Source organism: Gekko japonicus, unplaced genomic scaffold (assembly GCF_001447785.1).
Source record: "Gekko japonicus isolate JY-2015 unplaced genomic scaffold, Gekko_japonicus_V1.1 scaffold942, whole genome shotgun sequence".
NCBI classification, from domain to species: domain Eukaryota; kingdom Metazoa; phylum Chordata; class Lepidosauria; order Squamata; family Gekkonidae; genus Gekko; species Gekko japonicus.
In genome coordinates, this window is record NW_015174871.1 from 608195 (window position 1) to 621118 (window position 12924).

General features: G+C 43.6%; 1 protein-coding gene across 1 annotated transcript in view; it reads right to left on the reverse strand.

Moving 5' to 3' along the window:
* Positions 1-11137, reverse strand: part of TMF1 (TATA element modulatory factor 1) — a 36688-nt gene extending 25551 nt beyond the window's left edge. The window contains exons 1-5 of the mRNA XM_015424810.1: positions 10822-11137; positions 4891-6134; positions 3962-4065; positions 3028-3154; positions 1148-1253 (exon numbers count right to left, since the gene is read on the reverse strand). Coding sequence (XP_015280296.1) covers positions 1148-1253; positions 3028-3154; positions 3962-4065; positions 4891-6134; positions 10822-10981 — 1741 coding nt within the window. The 5' untranslated portion in view covers positions 10982-11137. The remainder of the gene's footprint in view (positions 1-1147; positions 1254-3027; positions 3155-3961; positions 4066-4890; positions 6135-10821) is intronic.
* Between the last annotated feature and the right edge of the window lie 1787 nt (positions 11138-12924).

Genomic DNA, 12924 nt, shown 5'->3' on the forward strand with positions numbered 1-12924 from the left:
TGTATGAGTGATTGAGCAAGACTTACATGGCATTTACCTTCAAGGCATCTGTATATAAAAGATGTACAAGATACTGAAAAGTTTATCTTAGTTTATCTCTTCCTTCATAGAAATATTTCCAGTCTATCTAGATTACTAGAAATAGCAATACAATGCTGCTGAAATATCAGAATGCACTACAAAGGGTTCCAGGCGCTGCCCCCACATCTTCCATCTGTACTGCTGCTGCTATGGAAGTTCATGAAAGCCACTCCCCCCCCCCCCCCTTTTCCCCCCCTCTTTTCCACCACTGTCATTGAAAGATATTTAAATGAAAATAGTCAAGACTGGGGGTGGAGAACAAACCCAGCTCCAGAAGTTTCCACCCAGAATCACTTTTCATATGCTGATTCTTTGGACTGCTATGATTTCGCATTGAATTATCATGCATTTGTTGGTTTGATTGTTTATTTTTAAAGCTACATGGGGTTTTTTTATGGTCCATAAACCATTTATAACATTTTTCCCCCGGAGAAGTGACAGAGCAATGCCTTAAATTAATAACATCATTTGGGCATGGAGAGACTGGGCATGGGGTTTGGGCATGGAGAGACTGTCCCCCTCTCCTTAATGTTAGTGCTGTATTCAAAATGTATTTCCAACAGCATAAATGCAACGTAGGCAGACATTTAAAAAACTCTGTAGAACCAGTTTCCTTTAATCAGCTTTGGGGGTCAAATCCAATAAAGGCACTTGGCAACAATGAACTTTCCTACCCTCTCTCCCCATAGTCCCTGAGACCTCCAAAAAGCTGATGCTGGAGGACTTAGGACCCATGGGGCCAGGAGGCCACACAATCTAGCAGGGGTCAGTGAGGAAATTAAGCTGCACAAGATCACCCCCACCTTACTCACGCCAACAGTACCTCTTGTGCCACTGGAAGAACCAAATGGGAGCAATTCGCATTCAAATTTCCTCTCCGCACTTCAGCTCCTTGAGCTACATGCCTTTTTTGTCCACGTGGGCTCTGCAACCCCCAGCATCAGCTGTTCAGAAGTCTCAGGGGTTTACTAGAGGAAGGGGGGAGGCAAGAAAGATTCCCTTCTACTAATGCCCTTAGTCTCATTCTTTGTTGGATCCAACCCAATGAATGTTACCTCACACTCACCTTCTTCCATTAACCCTTTAATTTGTTCATCTCTCTCTTTTAGTAGTTCAGCAGTTTCATTACTGTTCAGTCTAGTTGCTAGCTCTTCTTTGAGAGTCTTTACTTCCTACAAAATGAAATTATTTATTGCAGAATTTTAATTTTTTGTCCAAGACTTTAAAAAACTTAACTTCAAACTATGTAAGTTTTCCCTTGTTAAAAAACAACTGTTATTCAATAGCCTGTAACAGGGGTCATTTCGTAGAAAAAGAGCTAGGGGGACTCATTAGCATAACTCATTAGCATATGCCACACCCCCTGACATCACTGGAAGTGTGTCCTCCCCACAGCCAGCGGCGACCTCCAGCGGGCACCAGCAGGGAGCTCCAGGCCCCACCCTCCCGCACCTCACCCGGGGGGATGGCGTCCCCCCGCGTCCCCCCCCCAATGACCCCTGGCCTGTAACTTGTATTTTCTAGGATGCTGAAAACACAAAGTGGCACAACACTGGATACATTTTTATTGATCTGGGGATGAAACAACATTGCAAATAATGTTTTTATACAGTAGGAAACCCTTCAAGTATTGCTTCCATGTTAAATCCAAGAAATCAGAAGTGTTAACATTCTTGGGGAAGGGGGTCACAATCAATAACTTTTGACTCTTTGAACCAATTAAACAATCAAATCCCACAATTCAATGTTCAAACTACCTTGGCCAAAAGACGGCTTTGGCTTTTTAAAACGTCAATCTACATCCAAATCCTTCTGCTCTGTAGTTAAGTACACTCTCTCCTTCCTCTTACTTATCCTCCCTTACCTCCAAAAAAGAGTATGAGTGCTTGCTAGTTGAAGTGAAAAATCATCCAAGATAGCCTTTCAGACTAGGCACAGCACACTGGCCCAATGCTGTACTGTTCCATTAATAATACATGATGGGGATATAACCATGCTGAGGCTCAGGTAACAAGCTTGTACCAGTCCAGTGAGATTTTTAAACTGTTCTTCACTATACAGCTGATTCCCATGCCATATCACAAACCACCTTCAAAACTTCCTTAGTTTTCAAAAGCAGTTTGCCATATGGCTTGAGGAAAGGAAGCTAAAGCTCCCTTAGACTAATGGAACTAGTTTTTTTCACTCCTGAAACGGCGTCAACTGTCATTTGTCTTTCATTCATGCAAGGAGAGATGCAGCAGAAATCTGCCTTTCCACTCAGCCACTGTGACTGCTGGCAACTTGAATCAGGGACTAATACAGCACAATTTTTCTGCTGTGACAAAGCCTGAGAATTCCTTCTCTAGAATACTGATTTTCCATAGACAATATCCAGCTATCTATAGCACAATGTTCATGTCTTCGTCTTTTTAAGGCACAACGGGGCTTTCTAACTTTACTGCAACAGACCATGGAATTGAAGACTTCTCATCACATATACTTAGAGGCGCTAGTACCCACTTCACCAGATGCATTCTTCAAGATGTATCTATGTCTGATATAAAGTGAATGATCTTTTACAACAGGTATTATATTAGTTTGCTAGTTACTGCTGATGATTGATTGCTATGCCTATTCTGCATATCTCTGACCTTTGGGAAGAAATGTTGTGGACATTTCTTAGCCCTTTTGTCCCACTTTTTACAATTTGCTTATATGTGTATTCCCAATTACATAACACTACATACATTTGACTAAGTAGGTTCCAGTCTGTGAAAAATCACGTCCAAATTAAGTTGTTAGTCTTTATGATGCCACAAAACATTTTCACACTAGGCTCAGGCTTCCTGCTTCTTCATGGTGACTCCTGTAAATTTTTCCTCTTCCAACGTTACATAAGTTCAAGAGATCCAAAATACCATTGTAACTACTGGAGAAATATAGTTCAGATATCAAAGAAATTACCTTTTTAGCTGTATCTCTCTCTTTGCATGCCAACTGGACCTTTTTCTCTGCATCCGCTATTCGCTGAGCAAACTCCTCTTTAAGAGATGAAATGCTACTGTTCTCTTCTCTCATTCTGAAGACTTCACTAAACACAAAAGATTCCTGTAATTATGAATATGCTTGGCATTTTAGACAGTAGGCGCTATGCTTATGAACCACACACAAGCCTTTCATTTTCTGAAGATAAAAGCAGTAGAGGAGCAAGGAGGGGCTAATTTGAGTGCTTCCCTCCTACAATCCTTTCTTTAAAGAACCTATGTTTTAGCCATATTTGCATAAAATAATGAACACCATTGGAATGTATTTATTTTCCTTTTTTTCTTTATCTGTCAGCTGTAGCAGAAGGTACTGAAATCATTGCTGAAGGCTGGCTGGCTTCATCCAGGCGGGAAGGCCCACCCAGCAGCCTCCAAAGCCAAGTCTTTCCCAGTATCACACTCTTCCCTCAATATCAGAGCAGAACCCTCACTAGGTTCTGTGAAAGCATCCCCTTTATTTGACAGAGCGTGGAAACAGAGTTGGCATATGATCAAAACAAATCTGGGAGAAAATTAATGGGGAAATGGAAAACTGTGACCCCAAAGGTTTGAGGTACTTCAGTTCTGCTCATAACAATTTGTAAAAGCCAAGCATAATCACTGCCAGATAATGCATAAATATTTACCTCAGCAATTAAGGCAGATCCCATTCAGTTCTGTACTACAGCACTAAAATACAGTCGCCCTTATCAACTTCTGTAATAAGCTGCTACAATCCATTAAGCCTAAATACACAAAAAACTACAATATACACAGAGCAACCAAATGCATGCATTATTCAAGAAAGAGCAAACAGGATTATGGTGTTTTTACATAACTGACAGAGCCTCAACATGAATGCTGTTGACACTTACTCTTTGAGGTTATCATAAGCTTCTTCGAGGCTTGCCTTCTCTTTACTGACATTTAATAGTCGATTCTCCCTTATCTCCAGCTTCTCTGTCAATGAATCAATAATCTGGAGAAGATTTCAGACAGGAGGTGAAAAGACTGGGAGAATGGTGGTAAGCTTTCTCTGAGCAGCAGTAACATAACATCCAGCATCTTACCTCACTGATGATTTTTTAATTTCCCCCAAAAGTGCTAAATTCATTGCATCCTCGTTTGTTCTGGTGTGGATCCAATGCAGCATTTCCACAGGTGCCTGCGGAGTGTGACTTCTACAACTTCGCTTTCCCAAAGCAGCCCAAAGCCCCCCCCCCCCCCAATTCCTGCTCATGGGGGAAGAGGGGACCATGAGCAGGATTGCAAGGGGCACCACAGAAGTTGCTGCACCTGTGGAAACTCTACGCTGCATCCAACACCAGTCTATAGTAAATATCTGGTATGCTCCAGTAAGTTCAGTAAGCACCATAATAAGTGGCCGCTTCCACTATAAATACCAAATTTATTTTTAACAGAATAGTTTTATAACACAAGATTACTGGGCTTTAGCAGACTTGGGCAAAATGGTAACACTTTATACATATTCTAATATAATAGATTGGAGTCATGACTGAGTGGGTGCATAAAGGTTAGAGCTACAGATACTATTCCACAGTACAATTGAGCAGCCTTCTTTTCTTACTGCCAACCTCAACAAATTGAAGGTATACAGAAAGAACACAGCTACGCAAATATGACAAATCAACAAGCCCCATGCAGAGCATGATTCAAAGACCTCAAAACATAAGCAGGCCTACAACTAGTCTGCCACTGCTGCACCTCTCCCCCCAAGCCCAAGCAGCCCATGAATGTCACAAGAGCAGCAGGAAATTATTCTGAAGATGGATTCTAGGGTTACCTTGCAAAGTTCTTCTTTTTCACACTCTACACTGGACAACGCTTCAGCACTGCGGTGAATTACCACTACCTCTTCTTTTGGGGTATGCTCTTCAACAGTCCGTATAGGAACAACCAAGACATCCGGCTGCTCAGAGTTAACAGGGGTGGCGCTTCGCCCACTTTCCTCCATTTCTGCTTCGTCTGCAGGCAGTGCAAGAGTCTCACTGAGAATCTGATCGGATTTGCTTTGAACAGGATCAACAACATCACTTTTTGGTGTTAGAGGGCCGATGGTGACAGAGGCTGAAATGCATCCCCGGCCTGATAACTCATCATCTGAGTTTATTTCACTTACGCTACGACTGTCTAGCGACTGCACACTAAATGAGTCAATCCTTTCAAAAGCGTCGGAGGAGCAGCAACTCTCCGTTAATTTCTGAAAGTCATCGAGACGATTATATTCTGTGCAAGCAGATGCTGATAGAAGCTGAAAGGACGTTTGCATCAGGTGAAGACTGGCTTTGGAATCAGCAGCCTCTTGCCTCGAGCTTACTGAGCTCTCACTTATTACACTTTCATGATCTAGAACTTCAATATCGCTAGTTGTGGATGTCCCTGAGGAGAAAGTGCTAACAGGTGGGGAAGGGGTATTGCTTTGCCGGTCCTCGCTTTTGCGTTCTTTAGTTTCCAAACCTACATTCTTTGTATCTGTGGGCAGAGACTGCGCAGGACTTTCAGGCACATGTACAGCTCCATCACTTCCTGAATCTGATTTTACAACATCAGTGGATTTTTCCACACTGACATTCTCAGCAGACACCTGTTGCTCAGTGTCTTCGGTTTTGTTTTCATCAAGCTTGTCTTCAGTATCAACTATTGAGCTATTTTCTTCTAACTGTTCATGGGAATCACTGAGATTTTCCAGTTCTACTAGTGCAATTACAGAAAAGTCTTTTGCTGCAGTTTCTACCAATGCTTCTGGCAGGTCACTATGCAGAGAGTCTTGTAGTGTGCTTTTCACTTCTTCCTTGGGCCGCTGTGATTTGGTGGGGGGCTTAGATACTACCGTGCTTTGCTGTATGCTCTGAACATCTGTAGGTGAGAGAAAGGCACTGAAGAAGTTTTCTGATTCATCTACTACAGTCCTCCTAACTGGTTTGGTGATTGCAGTAGGAGAGGGTATTGGCTGACTTTGAGTTTCTGTATCAGGATCTAACCCCCAGGCAGAAGTATCCCATCCTCCACTTGTAAGTGAATTTGTTCCTGAGAAAAGGAAGAGAGAAGGAACTTAATTTATTTATTTATTCATATAGTCGATTTCTTATACCGCCCTGACCCCGAAGGGTCTCTGGGCGGTTTACATAGAGGGTTCTAGGAACGCATTTATCCCTAACTAGGGCCACATGGTACAGGGAAGGGGCAGCCTACCGGCACCCAGGTGGTAATATATATCCAGAGTCATCATACAAATTTATGAACTCATCATGAGCTGATGGCTGCTTGTCTTTATAAAGAACAAACTCTGGGGAAAACCTCTTGGTCAATCATACAGCACAGCAGTCCATGCATTCATATGCTTGATACTCCAAGTCACCCCAGGTGTCATCCACTAATGCACCTGGGTGTCTTTTGCACCTGTTTTATATCAAAGAATCACAAGCAATTCAGTATCCTAACTATAAACATTTATGACTGCACCAGGCAATCAAATAGCATGGGTGTGTACCATCCGTCTCATGGCAACCAATGATCTATTCTGTAACTATCACCAGCCCCTGTTTCTGGTTGAAACTATTACTTGTGGGGTGAGGCAGAGCAGCTGTAGAACAAAGGAAAACAGAAAGGAACCCTGGGAAAGAAGCACCTTTAGTGCTGATTTTAAGTAATACCTACTGACAAAAGCCTGTGTGGCTGCAGGTAATTAAAGGGACTCTGAGCTGATGAGAAATGTTACCTAAAAACAAGCAGTATACAATAATATTTTATAATTTCAGAGAACAAATAAAGCACTCAAGAAGCATACAATGTACCCTATGAGGTTATATAAAGGAATATGCAGTTTTAAAACAATGAATATCACGGTCACACCAGCCAATCTGTAGGCACTTTCGCCCAGATTTGCCCATAGCACATTGTAGAGTAATAAGGGCAGCAACATACACTGCAGCACTTATCACCTATGACCTTTTTGCCCTTCTACCGCACTTTGGATGTGTACAGGCAACTATTTCTAAAGAGGGGATAAGGCGAACAACAAAGGAATTCACCTTCTTGCATTTTGCTCCCCAGTGCTCTTCTGGCTATCAAGAGAAATTCATCATATGATCATTCACTGACATTCCTTTTGCAGCAACTTTTAGGAACTCCCTTCTATCAAACTTAAGTGACAAAGAAAGATGTAACTTAGCATAATTCCACCTCCACAAGCTACTGTTCTGTATGCAAGTTTGCATACTTTTCTAAGTAACAGGTCTCCTTCCTTTCTCATGGATACCTACTTAGAGTTATGTGAGAACTTCACTGTGACATTTGGTGCCTAAACAAAGTCATCATACCATATGAATGCAGTGATATTATTTATTATTTATTTACTTTATTTACCGCTTACATAATTCTCCTCTCCTTCAGTTCTATCCTCACAATAACCCTGTGAGGTACATGAGTGTGTTATTAAATATGATTAACACATCAAATATGATATTTTAAACAAAGATTAAAAAGTATCAAAATAATTTTGTCTGATTACTTCATCCTTGCAATTTGCCACAAGCAACTGTCCTTGGGTGAAAAGGCAGGTAGCAAACTGCAGATGCTCACGATGCTGCCACTGCCACTATGGTAAGGAGCTACCAATATATCTAATTCTTACCTTGGCCCAAACTGTGGATTAGGGCCACGCAGAGAGAAACATCTATCTGCAAACCTGGGGGGACCTAAAAGGTTTTTGAAAGGGTTCTTAAAACAAATAATGAAGCGAATTAAAGGCAAGATCTTACAGTGTTCCATCAAGAGATCTCAGCGGCCATCTCAGGGGATGCCTAGCAACCCCCAAGGTGCAGTGGAAGAGGTGGCAGGGGAGACAGCCCGGAGTGAAAGACAGGGGTAGCAGGGAGGTCCTTCCTCCTCAGGCTCAGAGCCTGGCTCCACAGGCATGTCTCAAGCAAGACAAAAGCAGCATCAGCAGAGAGCTGCTGCAACCTGACAGATCTAGGCGCCACCAAGCTTTTAACTGTTCAAGGCTGCTCTGGGCGCAAGGTCCCATCTGGCCACCACCTACCATCTGGCCTCTCCACACACACAAGTAGGGGGGCAGGAAATGAACACTGCTGGCTTCTCCTCCCAGCTTGAATGAGGGCTCATGGAGGGGAATGTTGGAACCAGGCTGGGGGAGAGAACTGAAAGAATAAGGAGGTAAAGAGTGACTGCACACAGTAGCCACTACCTCCAAGAGGGAGGGAGTCTGTCAGGGAAAGCCGATGCTGGATGTCAGGGGTGACTGGCCTAGATTAGCAGCTAGGTAGCTAAGTGCTCCCTCCAAGATCAAACACCAATGGCACTCATGAATCAGCATCTGCTTTTTGCAGCAGGATTTTTTCCCTACTGGGGGCAGCCACAACAGAGCAGGTGGTATGGAGGAAGGCTGGAAGAAGGAGAGATGAGGAGGAGGATAGGAGTACAAAGGTAATGAAAGAGAAAGGATTTCCCTGCAGGTTTCTCACGGGTCCCAGGCTTGCATTTCTTGATCTAAGGAAACACAGCCCAACATTACTGACTGAGCTCTCAGAGAGACAGACAGACAGAGCAGGATGCCTTTTAAAGGCAGAAGACTTCTCCAGCTGAAGCAACATGAAGCAGACTAACAAGAGAAGAGAAACTGGCAGCTTCAATAGCACTGCATTTCCCCAACCAACTGCTCTGATAGCTGTATGCCCTCTTACACTCGTGTAATCCAGATCCAAACAGACTGTACATAGACAACTGCAGCTGCTATGCTGCAGTATTTCCTAGATACAGAAATGCAGCTTTCAGCAATGGCAGAGAAAGGAAGGAATACAGAGAGCAGCATTCAGATGGGGATGTGGAGGAAGCAGCTTTGTATTACCTCCTTTTAAAAAGTATGAAATTAAACACTCTAAAGAGAAAAAACTGTGTGGACAAAAATATTTCATTATCTACATCACATCGTACTGTTTAAAGCACTTTTATATTAACAGAAATAATGTGCATATCTTAAACAACTGCAGGCCCTTGAACTACACTTTAATCAACATCTTTGCCTTTTTAAAAAGCAGTTCATGCCTAGGCTCCTGACTTGTGTTCACACATCAAAAGCATGGCACAGCTCTGCAAATAACAGTAGCTCCATCTTATGAAATCTTTCTGCAAACAAAACAAGCAATTACTGTAATGGTGAAGCCACCTTCTGTTAGCTGCTTGAATGTTGTAATCAGTAAATAGCCACTGTTATACACTATAAACATGAACTCAATCTGGCTGTCATTTATTAAGGAATGATAAGCCTGAACATGTTTTACTACCCCCTTACTTTGCATAAATTAAAAGAAGCATCACATGATGTTTTTTGACACTTAAAAGTATGCTTAGTGGGACTTGATTAATATACAGGTATATAACACAGAATGCTGGCCTAGGAAAAAAGATAATAACTTTAAAAAACAGCTTTTTTATTATTAGGCAACCTGTGCCCATAGTTCAACTGTACTGGTGTAATATCCAGCACCCAGCAACACAGGAAAACTGATAAGAGTCCCTGACATTTCCACAGCCGCCCACCAAGCATGCCAGTTCTCAACAATGCCCAAATATCAGCCATGCCTAGAAGGCATTACTCAACACATGGCAGTGGCTAGAAGGCAATGCACACATAGTGGTGACATGACACCTCAACTCACAAGCAATCAGATCTTCAGGTGGGACAGGCCGGACTGAAATAATTACAGTTCATCTGTAAATGAGCAAATGGAGTGACCTCAAAGATAAAAAAAGGAGTGTTTCCTGAAGTATGGGTCAAAGTAGTATATACTGTGAAACCAGAAACTCTTATACCAGGTAAAAGGGTGTGGTGTGACAGGATAAAGAAAAGACGAATTCCTTCATCTGAGGTCAGACCTCAGAGATTCAGAGAAGGAGGGAAACAGCTGTATTTTTTCTTTACAAGATGGGAGGGAAGAGGGAGACCACATGGAAACTTAAAATCTGGAAACTTTATTATTTCACCGCTGTCATTTATTGATCTAGGGACTGGCCTCTGTGCAATATTTCTAAATGTTAGTTTACCTTTGTAATCAGTAAGGTTGGAATAACTGATCTTTTTAATTGTTCTCTTTGATTGATTTTGTGGACTTTGTCATAGCCCACCTGGAAGCCTACCTTAGTTTCTGCTACAAAAATTACTCTGTACATCTTTTTCTCCCTTATGGGTTACAGCAGTTACAAGTTCTGATCTCTGCCGGCATAGGGGAACATCTCAACAAGAATTAGTAACTTGGAGAACCAGGCCAGCTGGGTAAACTCCCCATTTCCCCAACAGAACAGCCGTGCCTGTGGAGCCTGTTTTAAAGAAGGCTTCAGAGAACCTCATACAACCACCTTCCCATACACGTTAAAAAGCGGCATGCATATACATACATATATGTTCCACGATGTACCGATATAGGATAATTATGGATGTAGATGTCAGAGCTTTAATAACACAACTGACCTAAAAAGAGGAGGAAGTTAAATGAGAAACCGGAGTTACTAATTTTCCCCAGTAGAAACAATCGCCTCAGCACCTCGACTGTGTGTGTGAGCGCCCAGAAAGTTGACTTCATCACTACCTTATGTATGCGTGTGTCTATTCCTCAGTCCCCTAACCATGTCTGAGCATCGCATCGTGGCTTTGGCGATACTCCTCCCGCCCCCGCCCCGCCCTCCAAGACCCACATACCAGCCTCGCCAGGTCTGGGCTGGGAGATTCGGCCAGAGGCTCCCTCGCCCTCCTCTTCCTCTTCGGCCTGGATGTCCAACACCCGGTCGATCGACTTCTGCGCTTGCGACAAAGCTTGCTTGGCAAAGCTCGAGAGCTGCGAGGCGTTGAACCAACTCATCGCCCCCGGTGGCGCGGCCACAAGCCAGGCGCGGGTGAGCGGGCGAGCACTCCCTCCGCTTCTTCAGCCCCGGAGACACCCGTCGCGGAAACGGCGACCTGCATCCCGCAGCGCCTCGACAGCCATGAGAGAACCGACGAACCCGGATAGAGCACTCAACCCCCTCAGCAGAGAACGGCTCAAACGCGCGTGCGCAAGGCTGCTTGCTTCCACGTAGCAAAACAAGCCAGCGCCGGCGCCCTCGCTTGCCGTGTACACTCACGTGACACCAAGCTCCGTTGCCATAGCTACCGGGAGCATTCCCCCCCCCTCCCCCCGTCTTGGCCGGGTTCGTCAACTGAGTGGCGGGTACTGGCGGCTGAACTACCCTGTTCCGTTTGGCCTGCTAGGCTTACGTCACTGAACGACGTCAAGGTGGGGATTCCTTTTCTTATATGGGGCCACTTTCGCCTGAGCTGCTTCAGTTTCCAAGAGTCTCCCGCCCTTCCTCTGCTTTTACGCAACTCGAAATAAGCTGTGAAAACTCATTTGCTTTGAAAGGTTGTATAAATGCAGTTAAATTCATCCGCTTTTTAAAAATTGGTTTTATGGTTCAGTTGTTTTATTGTAAGCTAACCTAGTGGTTTTAAATCAAAGTCAAAGCGACAGTCTTTCAAATAGAGTATATATCACTTGCCTAACTCTCCTCTTCCCTTGACCATTATTTAACTACACTTTTGCCTAGTCCCGTCTGTTTCAAGACCACAAACCCAAAGGTCCCATGAAAAGCTTCAGGGCAAGTATACTGCACCCTTAACATCCTACTGTCTCCTTCAAATGGGAAGGGGTGCGTGCGCAGTGGAAGAAAGATGAGCTAAAAGGTCTCCCAAATCTCCGATTAAAAGAATCAGGTTGTACGTCCAGCATTCCCAACTTTTAAGTTTTTGGGTACCTTTGGGGTTCTGATACAAGGTGGTGGCTGTAATCACACAATGGCCATTGCAGGAGATGGAGCCAAACACGAAATGTCAGGGAGTGAGGTTATGCGTAACGCTACATCTTCAACATTTCAGGCAGAAGCTGTTTAACAGGATGTCTTTTAAAATGAACACAGTTTTAAAATAGTTCCTTCCATACACACACAGCCTACTTTCAGTCACTCCGATAAGATCCTTGTGATGTTGGGGGCAGCTGCTCCCAAGCAACAGTTTTAAAAATCTGCTGTCAATCAGATCTCCAATGGCCACCAGAAGCCCTCCTTGGCAAAAGCCCTATATGGCTCTGGCCCACTCTTGCTGGACACCAGGAAAAGTGTCAGTGGGCACTATGTTGGGGGCACTGTTGTGTTGTCGTCACACAGTCGAGTCCAACTGTTCGCGACCCCATGGACCACATCATGCCAGGCCCTCCTGTCTTCCATTGTCCTCCCGAGTTTGCTTAATTTCATGTTCACTGCATCAATAACACTGTCTAACCATATCTTATTCTTTGCCATCCCCTTCTTCTTTTACCTTCAGTCTTTCCCAGCATCAGGGTCTTCTCCGGTGAGTGCTCCCTTCTCATTCTCACTGTTGCATGTGATATGTAAGATCGCAACCCCAACACCATGGAGAGCTGGACAGTACTGACCCTGAGGGACCAAAAGTCTGACTCCATATAAGGCAGCTTTCCAAGTGCGTGAAATAACTACTTCAAGTTTTAGTAATGACTGGAGAACTTCAGTTTTAACGGCTTAACGTCATAACTTCAAATAAATATTGCTTCCCAAAGCCATTTTTAAACGAGGGGGTGGGGGGGGGGGGATCATGATTACTGATGTGAAAGAACAAAACAGATAGTTCCAAAGTTTCTTGCCATATGCATCTGGTCTTGTTCAAGGGAAATCATTTATTTCCTATCACTTCTGCTGTTAGAATACCAAAGAGGAAGAGCCCAATAACATAAGGCCACATAGTGGAAGAAAT